Below are 20,536 nucleotides of genomic sequence, written 5' to 3'. Positions count from 1 at the left end.
CCTGACTGATGTCTTGAGATGTTGCTTCAATATATAAACATACTTTTGATGCCATCTATTTTGTGAAGTGCACCAGTCCCTCCTACAGCAAAGCACCCCCACAACATGATGCTGCCACCCCCGTGCTTCACGGTTGGGATGGTGTTCTTCGGCTTGCAAGCCTACCCCTTTTTCCTCGTAACATAACGATGGTCATTATGGTCAAACAGTTCTATTTTTGTTTGATCAGACCAGAGGACATTTTTTCCCAAAAAGTACAATCTTTGTCCCCATGTGCAATTGCAAGCCGTAGTCTGGCTTTTTTATGGCGGTTGTGGAGCAGTGGCTTCTCCTTGCTGAGTGGCCTTTCAGGTTACGTTGATATAGGACTTGTTTACTGTGGATATAGTTACTTTTGTACCTGTTTAATCCAGCACCTGTTTGTACCTGTTTAATTTTGATTTTCCCATGATGTCAAGCAAAGAGGCACTGAGTTTGAAGGTAAGCCTTGAAATACATCCACAGGTACAGCTCCAACTGACTCAAATGATGTCAATTAGCTTATCCGAACCTTCTATAGCCATGACATCATTTTCTGGAATTTTCCAAGTTGTTTAAAGGCACAGTCAACTTGGTGTATGTAAACTTCTGACTCACTGGAATTGTGATACAGTGAGATATAAGTGAAATAATCTGTCTGTAAATAATTGTTGTAAAAATTACTTGTGTCATGCACAATGTCGATAACTGTGGTATCCCAGGAGATCTTCCCCGGGGGATGGTAATAGAGGGGAGGTACGTGAGGCGACATTGGCTCCCTCTGCTGGGAATACAGAAGCTGGGCACCCTGACATGGACAGCTCCAAGTGGAGGTAATTAGGGGAAAGTAACAACTAGCCAAATAAAAGGAGCACCGCGGGAGAGACCGACATCAAGCAAAAGTAGAGGAGAACGACTGTGCCAAACAGAAGTGATATTCTTTGTTATGTTTATTTTCTGTTGTCCCTGTCTCTGTGTCAGTCTCTGCACTCTCTCTGCAGCCCCAAAATTGCCCTCACTAGAAGCCTATGTTTCAGACATAAGGTAGTGGATTGCTTGAAAACTTTCTACTTTTAAACTCGGACAAAACAGAGATGCTTGTTCTAGGTCCCAAGAAACAAAGAGATCTTCTGTTAAATCTGACAATTAATCTTGATGGTTGTAAAGTCGTCTCAAATAAAACTGTGAAGGACCTCGGCGTTACTCTTGACCCTGATCTCTCTTTTGACGAACATATCAAGACTGTTTCAAGGACAGCTTTTTTCCATCTACGTAACATTGCAAAAATCAGAAATTTTCTGTCCAAAAATGATGCAGCAAAATGAATCCATGCATTTGTTACTTCTAGGTTAGACTACTGCAATGCTCTACTTTCCAGCTACCCGGATAAAGCACTAAATAAACTTCAGTTAGTGCTAAATACGGCTGCTAGAATCCTGACTAGAACCAAGAAATTTTATCATATTACTCCAGTGCTAGCTTCCCTACACTGGCTTCCTGTTAAGGCAAGGGCTGATTTCAAGGTTTTACTGTTAACCTATAAAGCGTTACATGGGCTTGCTCCTACCTATCTTTCCGAGTTGGTCCTGCCGTACATACCTATACGTACGCTACGGTCACAAGACGCAGGCCTCCTAATTTTCCCTAGAATTTCTAAGCAAACAGCGGGAGGCAGGGCTTTCTCCTATAGATCTTCCATTTTTATGGAACTCTGCCTACCCATGTGAGAACGCAGACTCGGTCTCAACCTTAGTCGTTACTGAAGACTTATCTCTTCAGTAGTCATATGATGAGTTAGTTCTGGCCCAGGAGTGTGAAGGGAACGGAAAGCTCTGAGCAACGAACCGCCCTTGCTGTCCTGCCTGGCCGGTTCCCCTCTCTCCACTGGATTCTCTACCTCTACCCGTATTACAGGGCTGAGTCACTGCTTACTGGTGCTTCCTTTCATCCGTTCCCTAGGAGGTGCGTCACTTGATTGTTGAGTTACTGACGGGATCTTCCTTCTGCGTTGCGCCCCCCTTGTTTGTGCGCTTATGGAGATCTTTGGGCTATACTCGCCTTGTCTCAGGATTGTAAGTTGGTGGTTGAAGATATCCCTCTAGTGGTGTGGGGGCTGTGCTTTGGCAAAGTGGTGGGGTTATATCCTTCCTGTTTGGCCCTGTCCGGGGTATCATCGGATGGGCCACAGTGTCTCCTGACCCCTCCTGTCTCAGCCTCCAGTATTTATGCCAGTAGTTTATGTGTCGGGGGGCTAGGGTCAGTGGTTATACCTGGAGTACTTCTCCTGTCATCCAGTGTCCTGTGTGAATTTAAGTATGCTCTCTCTAATTCTCTCGTTCTCTCTTCTTTCTCTCTCTCGGAGAACCTGAGCCCTAGGACCATACGGCAGGACTACCGGCATGATGACTCCTTGCTGTCCCCAGTCCGCCTGGCCTTGCGCTATTCCAGTTCAACTGTTCTGCCTGCGGTTATGGAACCACTACCTGTCCCAGACCTGCTGCTTTCAACTCTTAATGATCGGCTATGAAAAGCCAACTGAAAATGATCATGATTATTATTTGACCATGCTTGTCACTTATGAACATTGTGAACATCTTGCATAGTTCTGTTATAATCTCCACCCGGCACAGCCAGAAGAGGACTGGCCACCCCTCATAGCCTGGTTCCTCTCTAGGTTTCCTTCCAGGTTTTGGCCTTTCTAGGAGAATTTTCCTAGCCACCGTGCTTCTACACCTGCATTGCTTGCTGTTTTGGGGTTTTAGGCTGGGTTTCTGTACAGCACTTCGAGATATTAGCTGATGTACGAAGGGCTATATAAAATAAACTTGATTTGATTTGATTTGATTTGAACCCAACATAACTGACTTGCCAAAATTATAATTTGTTAACAACAAATTTGTGGAGTGGTTGAAAACGAGTTTTAATGACTCCAACCTAAGTGTATGTAAACTTTTGACTTGTATTATATATTATATACCAATAATAGCTATCGATTATTGTTGAGAAGAGTGTGTGTGTGGTTTTTCCTTTTCACCCAGATACTGGTAGGGAGAGAACCACTCCTGTTTTGTATATCTGATGAAAGTCCGTGGGGTTTACTGAATGCTACGAGCTAAGGCATACGAGCCGATGTAGGCATTCTGAGAATAATACTAGTTGGGCCCAAAGTAGTGTAGTGTTATTTCTTTCGATCGCTTTCAGGAGCGATCAACAAATCTCAACTGATTGGATATCATTCTCATTCAATTTTGCCATACTACATTTCTACTACATTTCCAGGTCGTTTATTGGGAAAATACACAAACTGATGTGTTCCAACCAATGAGGCATTGTTAAACTTTTCCACGTTGTCACGTTCCTGACCTTATTTCCTTTGTTCAGTCTTGTTTAGTTGGTCAGGACGTGAGCTGGGTGGGCATTCTATGTTATGTGTTTCTATGTTGGGTTTATTGTTTGGCCTAATATGGTTCTCAATCAGGGGCAGGTGTTTGTCATTGTCTCTGATTGGGAACCATATTAAGGTTGACTGTTTTCACTGTTTGTTTGTGGGTGAATGTTCCTGTTCATTGCGTTCTTCGTTGTCTCTATGTTCACATGTTCAGGTCTGTAGCGTCGTTAGTTTCATTTTCTGTTTATTGTTTTGTTCGTTTTGTTAAGTGTTCCAATAAATATGGAAACGTACCACGCTGCAATTTGGTCTTCCTCTCTTCCACCTAACGACGAGCGTTACACACGTCAACTAATATACAGCAACTCTTTCAGGTTAAGTAAAGTAAAGTTTAACTCCCAAATAGACTATACAGGTTCAATTCATCATTAAAATAGATTAAACAATTAAATCTGCTTTGGCATTTGTCATTAATAACCAACTTCCACATTACTGACCCAGTCTTGATGATTCATTGACGTTTACAAACTGAGTTAAATCGTGTTTGCAGCTTCCAACTCAAAACCCAAACTTTACATTAAATTAAGATAACTGATAAGCATAATAATGAGCATGCCATCAGATGGGTTTCCACCCATTTCTAATAAGAGGAACTTCACCCACGGGAAGATTGATCGCTGACCTCAGCAACGATGCAAATCCTAACTAGGAATCGCAGTGGCTCATTTTCTTTCTCTCTTGAATAGTTTACCGTCCGGTTGAAATATTATCGATTATTTATATTAAAAACAACCTGATTGATTATAAAAAAACATTTGACAGGTTTCTATAATTTGAATTTGGCTGCAATTCATGTTGACGAAAATGATCCCGCTGAAGGGATCGGTGCGCCAAGACAATGACCAAATTGGATGACAAACAGCAGAACTCCTTGAAGTCGCATATTTAATGAAGGATGAGAAAGACCAGGTGGGAAAGTTGGAAAATGTGACCTCTAAACAAAGGGACAGCAGCTCACTGGATCTCTCGCTCCACACTCGAGACCTCTCACTGGAAACCATGACAGATAAGTATGAGGCCGAGCGGAGCAATGCGACACCTACGTGTCTAAAATAAACACCATCAATGCCACCCTTAGGTATCATCTGAGGGAACCCCAGAACAGTCACGCGCTATCGCGGGACAACCGAACCAAGCAACCTAGCTCACATCTGGAGGGAACAAGGGAATGTAGACGAAAGGAGATTTCAGCCTTTTTCTCTTGGCCATTCGGCCCACTGTGACATGACGCCAACACAACGACAGCTTGACTTTTCCTCTTGGCCTTTCGACCCACAATTACCAACGGGAGGGTCCAGATGCTCCCCGCGCACTCGGCGGGGATCGCCTTGACAAAATCGCCAAATGCTTCCACCCATTTGACCCCGTTTTAGGAAAGCCAAACAACACTGAGACATTCTTAGCAGACATAGAAGACACCTTGGATGGATACCCAAATGCTACGAATGCCTACAGGTTCTAGCTATTGAAGTGAACGTACAACAGATACGTAACAAGGTTCATCCGTCTGCAAGAGCAACACGTGCAAAACGACTACACTAAACTTGCCACGGTTTTGAAAATAGAATTCAGTGGTTCTGCGACTCGCAAACACGACAGCTCCTTGGCTAACAATATCAAACAAGCTCGAAATGAACACCCACAAGCCTACTATCATTCGCTTCATTCAGCTTACTTTGGCATCCTCACTGAAACAGGAATGGAAGAGCTGTTACCATTCAAACAAATGTTTCTGTCAAACATGTATCCCAACTTCATTAACTACTTGGGCCCAATTGCCCACGTTGGTTCGCCGATCTCGACGCTCCGAGAACTTGCATGCACCCCTTTTGAAGCCTCAAAAGCAAGCCGGGCTAAGAACCCGGACACCTCGATTTTCGAGCTTGGACGGGAACCATCACTCCAATTAGAAGGTGCAGCATCAGGGACAGGTGCGGTAAAAGATGACTCACAAAGGGGGTGGCTACCAAGTAACCACCACACCGATAACCACCACAGTAACAATAGCTATGATGAACGTCCCCAACCTAACAGGTCCCGTAGAGATCAACCTGGCCGATACGTACCCTCACAAAGGGTCAGGACACAAGGGTAACAAGGGCAACAAAGTGTTCAACAACGATCTAAACCGAAATGATATAGAAGCTCTGATAAGAGATGTCATCATGACTAGGCGTAAAATTGTTGGAGTCCAAGTCAGCTGAAACTCATGCAATTCGTGAGGAAGTCAACATTCCCATTAGCCCTGCCCTCACTCAAATCCCTGTCCAGGGACCGCTCGTTCTAGATACAAGCCCGCAGGTTTTGGATACGCAGACTTGGATACGGATGTGGAGATGCACAAGATAAGCAGATGATTCCTCTCCCATTCCGATAGAGGACCCACTGGGTCACGAAGGTGAGTCCTGGAAATTGACACAGATTACAAACCGCTCCGTTCTCCATTTTGTTGAGGATAAGATGAGAAAAAACAACTCGAACATACCATACCTATCCTGGAGGACTGTTTGACCTGTCATGCCTTGACATATCTGAACCTTTGCTGGATGAGCTAAAAAGGGCGTTGGTTGAAAACGGAACGTTGCGACATGAATGTTGAATGTTCGACACTCACCGCAATAGGGGCGCTATCAATCCGCATTGGAACCAAGGAAGTATCTACTGGTTGTCGCGGACCTCCCACATACAGTCTATGTGGGAGTTGACATTTTGGTAATTGGGTGTTAAACTTGACACCATACAAGTTCTTTGGTCTTTGGCGCAGCCAAACCAACATGCCTTGTCTTTCGACCCGGTGCGAATGGCATCCGGGCAGACTATTCCTGAAGCTTGTAAGGTGATAACTGAGTCCGCCATGGTGATTCTGGCAAGAACCACAGAAGTTTCTGTAAGACTGAACCTGGTGCCTGGATACCAGATGGAAGGCACCAGTGCTTTCTTCCAACCCTCTCCATGACTATTCAACTTGGGGCTGACTATCAATGGCAACCCGCTGTTGGAACTAAACGCTAGATCCACTTACCTCCTGGTACAGAATCTGACTCAAGCGGATATTTCCATTCCTCGGCACACTCAGCTAGGAACATTGATTGATTAATCCTTCCATGATATTGAACTGGTTGTTCCCGTGATTGGGCCTCTTTCGTCTTCCCTAGACCTAGGTGGCGAGGGAAGTATGCTGTTTACTTGTCCGTCAAAAGCAATCACAACAACTCCCGTATTGCCAATTGACGACACATCGACGTTCAGGCTGAATGTCAATTCTGACAACAACCTGTTAATATAGTCCATCGTCACGGAGGACGATATCGCATCTCCTCCTATATGTGGAGTACACTCTTGTGAAGTAACAACCGATGATTCTCCCACCGTTGACATGCCTTCACCACCCGATGAAGACATGAAGATATGTACATTGTCGCCGGTACATATCCTGGTTTCCATGCACAGGTAGTATAACTACTATCGGAGGCTGATGCCTCCGATGACACTGAATGGCATCAGTTGAGAGAAATGTTTAACAAACACAGTGAGACCTGGTCGACAGACTCGCTGGATTGCGGTGTTACGGGCATTCGTGTGGTGCATATTCTTACGCCAGCCGGAGCAGCTCCTACGTTTGTGAGACAATACAAAATTCCGCTCGCAGCATACGCAGCGGAACAAGAGATTATCTACTCCCTCTTAGCTAAACGGATAATCAGGGAATGTAACAGTACGTGTTCCCGTGTTCTGAAACCATCAAATTGCGTCTTAACGTTGATTATAGACAATTCAACAAACTGATTCCATTGTCTCGTTGGCCAATGACACAGCTCGACCAAGAGTTGGCAAACGCCAAGTATTTCTCCATCGTTGACGTGGCGAATGGTTTTTGGACCATGACAGTCGACCCTCGTGACCAACACAAATTGGCTTTCTCTTTCTCAAACTAGCTCTTCACGTTCAATTGTTGCCCGTTTGGGTATGCGAACTCCCCCTCAGAATCCAACATCTTCCTGCCAAGGCAATGCCAGACGCAGCCTCCAGGGCTGCAATGCAATGGTTTTGGAACAGATGCTTGCACATAGTAAATCATATTCCCAATCCTAATTTTTCAATGCTTGTGTTATGCTGGTGAATGAGGACCCAAAAGCGACGTAATAGAAACAGAGTCTTTATTCCAGTCTAAAACAAACAATAATTCTCCTGGATATTATTAAAGGTAAATCCAAAACAGGAAACTGAAATCCTCTCGTCAGTAGAGAGGAACGACTGGAGACGCGACCACAGACTGCAGGTCGCTTCAGGAAGGCACAGGCCGTAGCTGACAGAGACACCTGCTCACACGCAGCATCTGAAGAAGGCAAAAACACGACAGGGCGGAACAAGGACACAGAACAGCAAACATCAAACAAGAATCCGACAAGGACAGAAGCGGAAAACAGAGAGGGAGAAATAGGGACTCTAATCAGAGGGCAAAATAGGGGACAGGTGTGAAAGAGTAAATGAGGTCGTTAGGAGAAAGAGAAACAGCTGGGAGCAGGAACGGAACGATAGAGAGAGAGAGCGGAGAGGGAGAGAGGGAGGAGGAGAGAGAGGGATAGAAAGAGGGAAAGAACCTAATAAGACCAGCAGAGGGAAGCACAGGGACAAGACATGATGATCAAAGACAAAACATGACAGTACCCCCCACTCACCGAGCGCCTCCTGGCGCACTCGAGGAGGAACCCTGGCGGCAACGAAGGAAATCATCAATCAACGAACGGTCCAGCAGTCCCGAGATGGAACCCAACTCCTCTCCTCAGGACCGTAACCCTCCCAATCCACTAAGTACTGGTGACCACGTCCCCGAGACCGCATGTCCATGATCTTCCGTACCTTGTAAATAGGTGCGCCCTCGACAAGGACGGGGGGGAGGAAGACGAACGGGGGCGCAAGAAAAGGCTTGACACAAGAGACATGGAAGACAGGGTGGACGCGACGAAGATGTCGCGAAAGAGCAGTCGCACAGCGACAGGATTGACGACCTGAGAGACACGGAACGGACCAATGAACCGCGGAGTCAACTTGCGAGAAGCTGTCGTAAGGGAAGGTTACGAGTGGAAAGCCACACTCTCTGACCGCGACAATACCTAGGACTCTTAATCCTACGTTTATTGGCGGCTCTCACAGTCTGCGCCCTGTAACGGCAAAGTGCAGACCTGACCCTCCTCCAGGTGCGCTCACAACGTTGGACAAAAGCCTGAGCGGAGGGAACGCTGGACTCGGCGAGCTGGGACGAGAACAGAGGAGGCTGGTACCCAAGACTACTCTGAAATGGAGATAGCCCGGTAGCAGACGAAGGAAGCGAGTTGTGAGCGTACTCAGCCCAGGGGAGCTGTTCTGCCCAAGACGCAGGGTTTCGAAACGAAAGGCTGCGTAATATGCGACAATCGACTGATTGTCCCTTTCTGCTTGACCGTTAGACTGGGGATGAAACCCGGAAGAGAGACTGACGGAAGCACCAATAAAACGACAGAAACTCCCTCCAAAACTGTGACGTGAATTGCGGACTCTGTTCTGAAACGGCGTCTAACGGGAGACCATGAATTCTGAACACATTCTCAATGATGATTTGTGCGTCTCCTTAGCGGAAGGAAGCTTAGCGAGGGGAATGAAATGTGCCGCCTTAGAGAACCTATCGATAACCGTAAGAATCACAGTCTTCCCGCAGACGAAGGCAGACCGGTAATAAAGTCTAAGGCGATGTGAGACAAGGTCGAGAAGGAATGGGAAGTGGTCTGAGACGACCGGCAGGAGGAGAGTTACCTGACTTAGTCTGCGCGCAGTCCGAACAAGCAGCCACGAAACGGCGCGTGTCCCGCTCCTGAGTAGGCCACCAAAACCGCTGGCGAATAGAAGCAAGCGTACCCCGAACGCCGGGTGGCCAGCTAACTTGGCAGAATGAGCCCACTGAAGAACAGCCAGACGAGTAGAACAGGAACGAACAGAAGGTTACTAGGACAAGCGCGCGGCGACGCAGTGTGAGTGAGTGCTTGCTTTACCTGTCTCTCAATTCCCCAGACAGTCAACCCGACAACACGCCCTTCAGGGAGAATCCCCTCGGGGTCGGTAGAACCACAGAAGAACTAAAGAGACGGGATAAGGCATCAGGCTTGGTGTTCTTATTTCCCGGGCGATAGGAAATCACGAACTCGAAACGAGCGAAAAACAACGCCCAACGAGCTTGAGTGCATTAAGTCGTTTGGCAGAACGGATGTACTCAAGGTTCTTATGGTCAGTCCAAACGACAAAAGGGACGGTCGCCCCCTCCAACCACTGTCGCCATTCGCCTATGGCTAAGCGGATGGCGAGCAGTTCGCGGTTACCCACATCATAGTTGCGTTCCGATGGCGACAGGCGATGAGAAAAGTAAGCGCAAGGATGGACCTTATCGTCAGACTGGAAGCGCTGGGACAGAATGGCTCCCACGCCCACCTCTGAAGCGTCAACCTCGACAATGAATTTTTTAGTGACGTCAGGAGTAACAAGGATAGGGGCGGATGTAAAACGCTTCTTGAGGAGATCAAAGCTCCCCTGGGCGGAACCGGACCACTTAAAGCAAGTCTTGACAGAAGTCAGAGCTGTGAGAGGGGCAGCCACTTGACCGAAATTACGAATGAAACGCCGATAGAAATTAGCGAAACCGAGAAAGCGCTGCAACTCGACACGTGACTTAGGAACGGGCCAATGCTGACAGGCCTGGACCTTAGCGGGATCCATCTGAATGCCTTCAGCGGAAATAACAAGACCGAGAAATGTGACAGAGGAGACATGAAAGGCCGCACTTCTCAGCCTTCACGTAAGAGACAATTCTCTAAAAGGCGCTGGAGTAACGTCGAACGTGCTGAACATGAATCTCGAGTGACGGTGAAAAAATCAGGATATCGTCAAGGTAACGAAAACAAAGATGTTCAGCATGTCTCTCAGTACATCATTAACTAATGCCTGAAAGACAGCTGAGAGCATTAGCGAGACCGAACGGCAGAACCGGTATTCAAAATGCCCTAACGAGTGTTAAACGCCGTTTTCCACTCGTCCCCCTCTCTGATGCGTACGAGATGGTAAGCGTTACGAAGGTCCAACTTAGTAAAAAACCTGGCTCCCTGCAGAATCTCGAAGGGCTGACGACATAAGGGGAAGCGGATAACGATTCTTTACCGTTATGTCATTCAGCCCTCGATAATCCACGCAGGGGCGCAGAGTACCGTCCTTCTTCTTAACAAAGAAAAACCCCGCTCCGGCGGGAGAGGAAGAAGGCACCACGGTACCGGCGTCGAGAGAAACAGACAGATAATCTCTGAGAGCCTTACGTTCGGGAGCCGACAGAGAGTATAGTCTACCCCGAGGGGGAGTGGTCCCGGAAGGAGATCAATACAACAATATACGACCGGTGAGGAGAAGAGAGTTGGCTCTGGACCGACTGAAGACCGTGCGTAGATCATGATATTCCTCCGGCACTCCTGTCAAATCACCAGGTTCCTCCTGAGTAGAGGGGAAGAAGAAACAGGAGGGATAGCAGACATTAAACACTTCACATGACAAGAAACGTTCCAGGATAGGATAGAATTACTAGACCAATTAATAGAAGGATTATGACATTACTAGCCAGGGATGACCCAAACAACAGGTGTAAAAGGTGAACGAAAAATCAAAAGGAAATGGTCTCACTGTGGTTACCAGATACTGTGAGGGTTAAAGGTAGTGTCTCACATCTGATACTGGGGAGAGGACTACCATCTAAGGCGAACATGGGCGTGGGCTTCCCTAACTGTCTGAGAGGAATGTCATGTTTCCGAGCCCATGCTTCGTCCATAAACAACCCTCAGCCCAGAGTCTATCAAGGCACTGCAGGAAGCAGCCGAACCGGTCCAGCGTAGATGGACCGACAAGGTGTACAGGATTTGATGGAGAGACCTGAGTAGTAGCGCTCACCAGTAGCCCTCCGCTTACTGATGAGCTCTGGCTTTTACTGGACATGACATGACAAATGTCAGCAGAAACCGCAATAGAGGCAAAGGCGGTTTGGTGATTCTCCTTCTTCCTCCCTTAGTCGAGATGCGAATACCTCCAGCTGCATGGGCTCAGTCTCTGAGCCGATGGGAGGAGATGGTTGAGATGCGGAGAGGGGAAACACCGTTAACGCGAGCTCTCTTCCACGAGCTCGGTGACGAAGATCTACCCGTCGTTCTATGCGGATGGCGAGTGCAATCAAAGAGTCCACGCTGGAAGGAACCTCCCGGGAGAGAATCTCCATCCTTAACCTCAGCGTGGAGTCCCTCCAGAAAACGAGCGAGCAACGCCGGCTCGTTCCAGTCACTGGATGCAGCAAGAGTGCGAAACTCTATAGAGTAATCCGTAATGGATCGATCACCTTGACATAGGGAAGCCAGGGCCCTGGAAGCCTCCTTCCCAAAAACTGAACGATCAAAAACCCGTATCATCTCCTCCTTAAAGTTCTGAATAACGTTAGAACACTCAGCCCTTGCTCCCAGATAGCTGTGCCCCACTCCGAGCCCGACCAGTAAGGAGTGATATGACGTAAGCGATCCGAGCTCTCTCTCTTGAGTATGTGTTGGGCTGGAGAGAGGAACACAATATCACACTGGGTGAGAAAGGAGCGACATTCAGTGGGCTGCCCAGAGTAACATGGTGGGTTTAACCCTAGGTTCCGGAGACTCGGAAGACCAGGAAGTAGCTGGTGGCACGAGACGAAGACTCTGAAACTGTCCTGAGAGATCGGAGACGTGAGCGGCCAGGTCTCAACGGCATGACGAGCAGCAGACAATTCCTGCTCGTGTCTGCCGAGCATTGCTCCCTGGATCTCGACGGCAGTGTTGCGAGAACCCGTAGTCGCTGGGTCCATTCTTGGTCGGATTCTTCTGTTATGCTGGTGAATGAGGACCCAAAAGCGACGTAATAGAAACAGAGTCTTTATTCCAGTCTAAAACAACAATAATTCTCCTGGAATTATTAAAGGTAAATCCAAACAGGAAACTGAAATCCTCTCGTCAGTAGAGAGGAACGACTGGAGACGCGACCACAGACTGCAGGTCGCTTCAGGAAGGCACAGGCCGTAGCTGACAGAGACACCTGCTCACACGCAGCATCTGAAGAAGGCAAAAACACGACAGGGCGGAACAAGGACACAGAACAGCAAACATCAAACAAGAATCGACAAGGACAGAAGCGGAAAACAGAGGGAGAAATAGGGACTCTAATCAGAGGGCAAAATAGGGGACAGGTGTGAAAGAGTAAATGAGGTCGTTAGGAGAATGAAGAAACAGCTGGGAGCAGGAACGGAACGATAGAGAGAGAGAGCGGGAGAGGGAGAGAGGGAGGAGGAGAGAGAGGATAGAAAGAGGGAAAAGACCTAATAAGACCAGCAGAGGGAAGCACAGGGACAAGACATGATGATCAAAGACAAAACATGACAGCTTGAAGTTTGAACACAAATTTCCATCATTAAGAACTTTAGCAGACACAACCTCTCCTACTATATTTACTTTCCAAATCCCTGTCAAGCAAACACAACCTTCCTACCTTACTCTCCAAATCCCTGGTCAAGCAGACACAACCTCTCCTACCTTACTCTCCAAATCCCTGGTCAAGGCGGACAAAACCCCTCCTACTTTACTTTCCAATCCCTGGTCAAGCGGACAAAACCCCTCCTACTTTACTCTCCAAATCCCTGGTCAAGCAGACACAACCTGTTCTACTTTACTCTCAAATCCCTGGTCAAGCAGACACAACCCCCTCTTTACTTTCCAAATCCCTCGTCAAGCAGACACAACCCCTCCTACTTTACTCTCCAAATTCCTGGTCAAGCAGACACAACCTCTACTACTTTACTCTCCAAATCCTGGTCAGCAGACACAATCCTCTCCTACTTTACTCTCCAAATCCCTGGTCAAGCAGACACAACCTGTTCTACTTTACTCTCCAAATCCCTGGTCAAGCAGACACAACCTGTTTACATTTACTCTCCAAATCCCTGGTCAAGCAGACAACAACCTCTCCTACTTTAATCTCCAAATCCCTGGTCAAGCAGACATATCCTCTCCTACTTTACTCTCCAAATCCCTGGTCAAGCAGACACAACTCTCCTACTTTACTCTCCAAATCCCTGTCAAGCAGAACAACCTGTCCTCCTACTATACTCTCCAAATCCATGGTCAACGCGATCGGACTCACCGCTGTGACTCCACCTTGATCCTTAAATTCCACCAACATCTTGAGCTTCACTTCTCTCTGCGAACCAAAACCTTCCTCATCACTACTCTCATCTGACAAGACCTGCAAAGGCTCCTCTTCTTCTTACCTTAACCTTTACTTTTACTATACATCCACCTTTTGTACTCCACCAGTACACCTCTGTCCCTCCTCAACTCCTAACCTTTCTACCTTTCCATCCATCTCCTGTCACATCCTAGTGTTACTCATCCACCTCCACAGATTTCTGTGTCAACTGAGAAAAACTCCATGTCAAACCTTATTTATAACACTGCTCAAAAAAATAAAGGGAACACTTAAACAACACAATGTAACTCCAGTCAATCACACTTCTGTGAAATCAAACTGTCCACTTAGGAAGCAATAAATTTCACATGCGTTGTGCAAATGGAATAGACAAAAGGTGGAAATTATAGGCAATTAGCAAGACACCCCAATTAAAGGAATGGTTCTGCAGGTGGTGACCACAGACACACTTCTCAGTTCCTAATGCTTCTGGCTGATGTTTGTCACTTTTGAATGCTGGCGGTGCTTTCCACTCTAGTGGTAGCATGAGACGGAGTCTACAACCCACACAAGTGGCTCAGGTAGTGCAGTTCATCCAGGATGGCACATCAATGCGAGCTGTGGCAAGAAGGTTTGCTGTGTCTGTCAGCGTAGTGTCCAGAGCATGGAGGCGCTACCAGGAGACAGGCCAGTACAATCAGGAGACGTGGAAGAGGCGTAGGAGGGCAACAACCCAGCAGCAGGACCGCTACCTCCGCCTTTGTGCAAGGAGGTGCACTGCCAGAGCCCCTGAAAATGACCTCCAGCAGGCCACAAATGTGCATGTGTCAGCATATGGTCTCACAAGGGGTCTGAGGATCTCATTCGGTACCTAATGGCAGTCAGGCTACTCTGGCGAGCACATGGAGGGCTGTGCGGCCACAAAGAAATGCCACCCCACACCATGACTGACCCACCGCCAAACGCGTCATGCTGGAGGATGTTGCAGGCAGCAGAATGTTCTCCACGGCGTCTCCAGACTCTGTCACGTCTGTCACATGTGCTCAGTGTGAACCTGCTTTCATCTGTGAAGAGCACAGGGCGCCAGTGGCGAATTTGCCAATCTTGGTGTTCTCTGGCAAATGCCAAACGTCCTGCACGGTGTTGGGCTGTAACCACAACCCCCACCTGTGGACGTTGGGCCCTCATACCACCCTCATGGAGTCTGTTTCTGATCGTTTGAGCAGACACATGCACATTTGTGAGGAGATGCCCAGTACGAGTACTGGGTACAGGAGGGGGTTCATGTGGAGCTAGGCTCCCAGGTATTGGAGGAGATTGCCTGGTATGAGTGATGGGGTTCAGGTGGGGAGTGTTGAGAGGGATGTGGTAGAGGGAGTCAGGGGTCTGTGGCCTCAGCTGAGGAGGATCAGGAGAAGGATATGGATATCTTCTTTTGATAAGATAGCAGCTGGTGACGACTCAATTTACAATCTAGAGGAGGTAAATGGGTTCCTGGATCAGACTTCTGGGAAATCTGTCAAATTGGCAGATTTTTTGTTTGATGTTGATAGGTTTGAGGTCAGCTGTGATGTTACAGAAGACGGTGGGGTTAGACCAGTTGGATGAGAAGAAGCGGTTTCACTTGAAGACATTTGTCACAGCAGCAAAAGGTGGTGGGAAACGTGGTCAGGTTCAGAGAAAATGACAATGATGATGATCATGCTTCATAGGGTGTTTTTTTTTTTCTCTTTGGTTTCTCTGTGGTTTCTTTGCTTTTCCTTTCTCTTTTCTATATGGAGGTACTAAAGGGAGGTTCTTCTCAATATTAATGGGGGAAGGGACAGGAAAAGAGGACTTGGGTATTAGAAGTAATAAAACAGAAAAGGCTTAATGTAGTTTTTCTACAGAGACACATACGTGATGAGGAAAATGAGGTTGACTGGGGTATGTGGTGGGAGGGGCAGCATATACTCAGTCATGGTACTAATTTCAGTGCTGGGGTGGACATTTGTTTTCCTCAAGTTTAGGGGTGACTGTGGTATCTACAACAGAGATTGTCAAGGGTCGGGTTTTATTGGTCAAGGCGGATGTTATGGGTTTTTTGTTAGTTTAAAAAAAGAATTATTGATCCTAATGAGGGTACAGAGCGTATTGTTGTGTTTGATCAACTAAAGGAAACCTTAAGACAGTGTGACCAAGAGGGGTGTATGGTTTTATGGGGGGACTGGAACTGTACAGTGGATTTTACTGTTGATCGCACTGCTGAAGAACCTCACCTGCGGTCAGCTACCTGCCTGTCTGGTCTATTAACTGAGTTTGAACTTTCTGATGTGTGGAGAGGAAGGAATGCAAAAGTTAGGCAGTACACATGATTAAAAGTTAATGAAGGTGGCGTCAGTGCAGCAAGGTTAGACAGGTTGTATGTATCTGATCTCTACTGTAGTTGGGTTGGAAGGTGATATTCATTTGTCCTGTCCACGAAGGTCATCACCTTATTGGTATTTTAATGTTAAATTGTTACACGATGTCATGTTTTGTGAAAGGTTTTTGTTGTTTTGGGAAAATGGAGGGTTACAAAAAGGAAAAACCTAGGGCAGTCGACATTGCAACACAAACAGATGGTCTGCCTTTGTCTCCCTGATGGGAAGGTGACCACGGATGACAGTGAAATGCGTCAACATGCCGTGGATTTCTACTCTGCCCTCTATAAGGTGGAGGATTGTGATTATCAGTGCTGAACAGTTGTTACATGGACTTCCTCAATTGGGATCTGAACAGAGAGCTGCTTTGGACTCTGACATTACTCTGCAGGAGCTGTCCACAGCAGTTACTCTCAACAGGCCCCTGGCATCGATGGTTTACTATCTGAGTTTTCTAATCACTTTTGGGGGTCTATTGGGGAGGATTTTTATGAAGTGGTGTGTGAATCTTTTCACGAGGGTTCTCTTCCTGTATCCTGTCAACATGCGGTGCTTTCACTGGACATATTTATCTAGTTTGGACTACATCATATTTCGTTTTGGCTAAATCGAGTTGATCCTGTAGAAAACGATCTTGTTGAAGAGCTTATGCTCGTTCATCGTCATAAGTATTTGCAATAACTTCTAATTGTTCAGATTTCAAACGCAGTTCCTCGGCTAGTAGAATGTTTTCAATTCCTGCTTTTGTCAATAGTTGCTCGGTTCTCTCCTCCTGTCCCTTCATGTCAGCCATGTCTTGCACGTGTTTCAGCTGGGCACTGCAGTGTTGGACCGAAGCCAATCTTTGATGGCGATACATAAGGGCTGAAATGGAGAGAACTGTTACAAAGCCTGCATTCGATGGTTGATTTTGTTGTTTTTCTGTTTTTCTGCTAATGGCATAGTTAGGGATGGCATCGCTGCTGAGGTCAGAGATCAATCATTTTATGGGTAAAGGTTCACTAATTAGCAGATATCACGCTTGACCTTAGAGATCCTTTTTATGTCTCTATTTTGGTTTGGTCAGGGCATGAGTTGGGGTGGGCATTCTATGTCTTGGTTCTATGTGGTCTATTTCTATGTGTTTGGCCGGGTGTGGTTCTCAATCAGAGGCAGCTGTCTATCGTTGTCTCTGATTGAGAACCATACTTAGGCTGCCCTTTTCCCTCTTTCTGTGTGGGATCTTGTTCTTTGTTTGTGTGCTGCTAGGTTGCACGCCGTAGCTGTTCGGTCGTCGTATTCTTTATTGATTTGTTGTGTCGTAGTTTCACTTCGTGATTAAAATTATGTGGAACTCAAAGAACGCTGCGCCTTGGTCTCATTCTTCGCAGGACGATCGTGAGCTGGGTGGGCATTCTATGTTGTGTGTCTAGTTTGTCTGTTTCTGTGTTCGGCCTAATATGGTTCTCAATCAGAGGCAGCTGTCAATCGTTGTCCCTGATTGAGAATCATATATAGGTGGCTTGTTTTGTGTTGGGGATTTGTGGGTGGTTGTTTCCTGTGTCAGTGTTTGTGCCACACGAGACTGTGACGGTTAGTTTGTTTGTTATTTTGTATAGTGTCTTGTTTTCGTGTTATTAAATCATGGAAACTTACCACGCTGCACATTGGTCCTCCGATCCTTCTCGCCTCTCCTTTCTTGCTTTCGTCTGCAGAGGTGTACGGAACGCAGATCGAAGCTGCGTTACACATGCCTCGCTGTACTGATATGCAGCACGGCCTGATGCCTATGAAATGAAATGAAAACCCACGTTGACTCAATGTTGACTACTCTATTAGTTTCTTGAACAATATGTTTATATTTTGTCCAATTAACATATTATGTTCCAACTCACTGACATTGTTAAAATGATATGGCCAGTTTATTGAGAAGGATTTGTCAGTGTTATCACAATCCTGTGGACACACGTAAGTTCTGAGTTGCATTTGTCCTCACCGTGTACATCTTTCTAGTCTATTTTACAGCACTTGACAAAGATTTAGTCCCAAAGTGCTAGTATGGCACTACTTTCACACTTTTACATTGTAGTCATTTTAGCACAGTTTCCCAAACCCTGGGTCCTTCGAGACCCCCAACACATTATGTATTTTGACCCTGGCCAGCACAGCTGATTTCAACTTGTCAACTAATCACGAAGCCCACCCCCCCCCACCCGCCCCCCGCTGAAAATCTCTTGAAAAAAAATCTACTTGCAAAAGACCTTGAAGATTGCTTCTAGCCATCGATCCCCAACACATTAAAAGAGCTTGAAGAATTTCTGGAAAAGAATAATGGGCAATGTCCAGGTGTGGAAGATCTCGAGACTCACAGCTTTAATAATCTCTGCCAAAAGGTGATTCTAAAATGCACTTGATTCAGGGGTACTAGAGTACTTATGCTATACTATATTTTAAGTTCATTTCTATTCATCCCCTCCATTTGACATTACAGAGTATTTTATAGAGGAGAACCTCGAAACGTTAAGGATGCTTCGCTAGTAGTGACGACGAGGGACTGAATCCGAAGAGTGGAGAGTGTGTACGTCCCGAATGGCACCTTATACCCTACTAGTGTAACTACTTTAGACTCCTATTAAGCCCTATATACGTGCACTAACTTTAGACCCTATTCCAATAGTGTGCACTATTTACGACTCTACTTGTCCCAATTATGTTGGACTACTATTAGACCCTCAATTCCCTATAATAGTGGCACTACTTAGACCCTAATTCCCATAGTGTGCACTACTTTAGATCCTAATCCCATATTGTGGCTACTTTAGACCTATTCCTATATTGTGCACTACTTTAGACCCTATTCCCTATATTGTGCATTCTACTTTAGACCCTATTCCCTATATTGTGCACTACTTTAGACCTATTCCTATATTGTGCACTACTTAGCCTTTCACTATAATTGTGCACTACTTTAGACCCTATTCCCTAATATTGTGCACACTTTAGACCCTTATTCCTCTATTGTTTGACTTACTTAGACCCTATTCACCCTATATTGTGCCACCTACTTTAGAGACCTATTACCCCTATATTGTGCACTACTTAGACCCTATTCCCGTATATTTGTCGCATATACTTTTAGACCTCATTTCCATATATTGTGGCACTACTTTAGAACCATCTATTCCTATAATGGTTGGCACTACTTTAGACCTAATTCCCTATATTGTGCACTAATTTAGACCCTAATTGCGCTCTCTCCCTATATTGTGCACGTACTCTGTTATCGATTCCCATATATCCCTATGATCTTGTACCACTACTTTAGACCCTCTATTCACTCCACCTATATTGTCTGCACTCTTTTAGACCCTATTCCCTATATTGTGGCACTACTTTTTAGACCTATTTCCTATATTGTGGCACTAACTTTTAGAAACCCTATTCCCTAATATTGTGCACTACTTTAGACCCATTCCCTATATTGTGCCTACTTTAAGACCCTATTCCATAAGTGTGCACACTTTAGATCCTAATTCCCAATATTGTGGACTACTTTAGACCCTAAATTCCCTAATAGTGCACTACTTTAGACCTATTTCCAAAGTGTGCACTACTTTAGATCCTATTCCCCAATATTGTGGACTACTTTAGACCCTATTCCCGTATAAATTGTGCAACTACTTCGAGACATATTCCCTATAATTGGTGCATACTTTAGAACCCTATTTCCTATATTGTGCACTAACTTTAGCACCTACTTCACCTAATATTTGGTGCACTACTTTTAGACCCAGCTATTCCTGATATTGTGCACTCACTTTAGACGCCCTATTCCCATATAGTGTGCACTACTTTAGCACCCTCTATTCCCAATATTGGTGCAACTCTTTAGACCCTATCCCTAATTGTGCACTACTTTTAAGACCCTTATTCCCTATATTTGCACTACTTTAGACCTATTCCCTATATTTGGTACTCTTAGACCCTATTCCTATATTGTGCCACTACTTTGACCCTATTACCCTATATTGTGCGACTACTTTAGTAACCCTATTATTCCTATACTTGTGCAACTACTTTAGACCTATTCCTAATATTGTGCACTACTTTAGACCCTATTCCCTTATCCTTGTTGGGCACTCACCTTATATGACCTATTACCCTATATTGTGCAATACTTAAGACCCCTATTCCTCCTATATTGTGCACTACTTTAGACCGCTATTCCCTATATTGTGCACTTACTTTAGACCCTCTCCCTATATTGTGCACTACTTTAGATCCTACTTCCCTATATTTGTTCGCCACTACTTCTAGACCTACTTTCCGCTATTATCTTTGTGTGCACTCACAATTCGAGCGTATTCTTCCTCCTATATTGTGCACTACTTTTTTAGACCCTATTCCCTATATTGTGCACTACTTACCC

At 45.9% G+C, this 20,536-nt stretch overlaps 1 protein-coding gene across 1 annotated transcript in view; it reads right to left on the bottom strand.

Moving 5' to 3' along the window:
* The window catches only part of LOC112073496 (Fc receptor-like protein 5), a 68,030-nt gene extending 50,171 nt beyond the window's left edge, over nucleotides 1-17,859 (bottom strand). The window contains exon 1 of the mRNA XM_070440169.1: nucleotides 17,764-17,859. Coding sequence (XP_070296270.1) covers nucleotides 17,764-17,859 — 96 coding nt within the window. The remainder of the gene's footprint in view (nucleotides 1-17,763) is intronic.
* Nucleotides 17,860-20,536: the final 2,677 nt, after the last annotated feature.

The sequence above is a fragment of the Salvelinus sp. IW2-2015 genome, unplaced genomic scaffold (assembly GCF_002910315.2).
Source record: "Salvelinus sp. IW2-2015 unplaced genomic scaffold, ASM291031v2 Un_scaffold2276, whole genome shotgun sequence".
In the NCBI taxonomy this organism is placed as follows: domain Eukaryota; kingdom Metazoa; phylum Chordata; class Actinopteri; order Salmoniformes; family Salmonidae; genus Salvelinus; species Salvelinus sp. IW2-2015.
The sequence above is the reverse complement of the archived record's forward strand: the minus strand, read 5'-3'. Positions and strand labels throughout refer to the sequence as shown.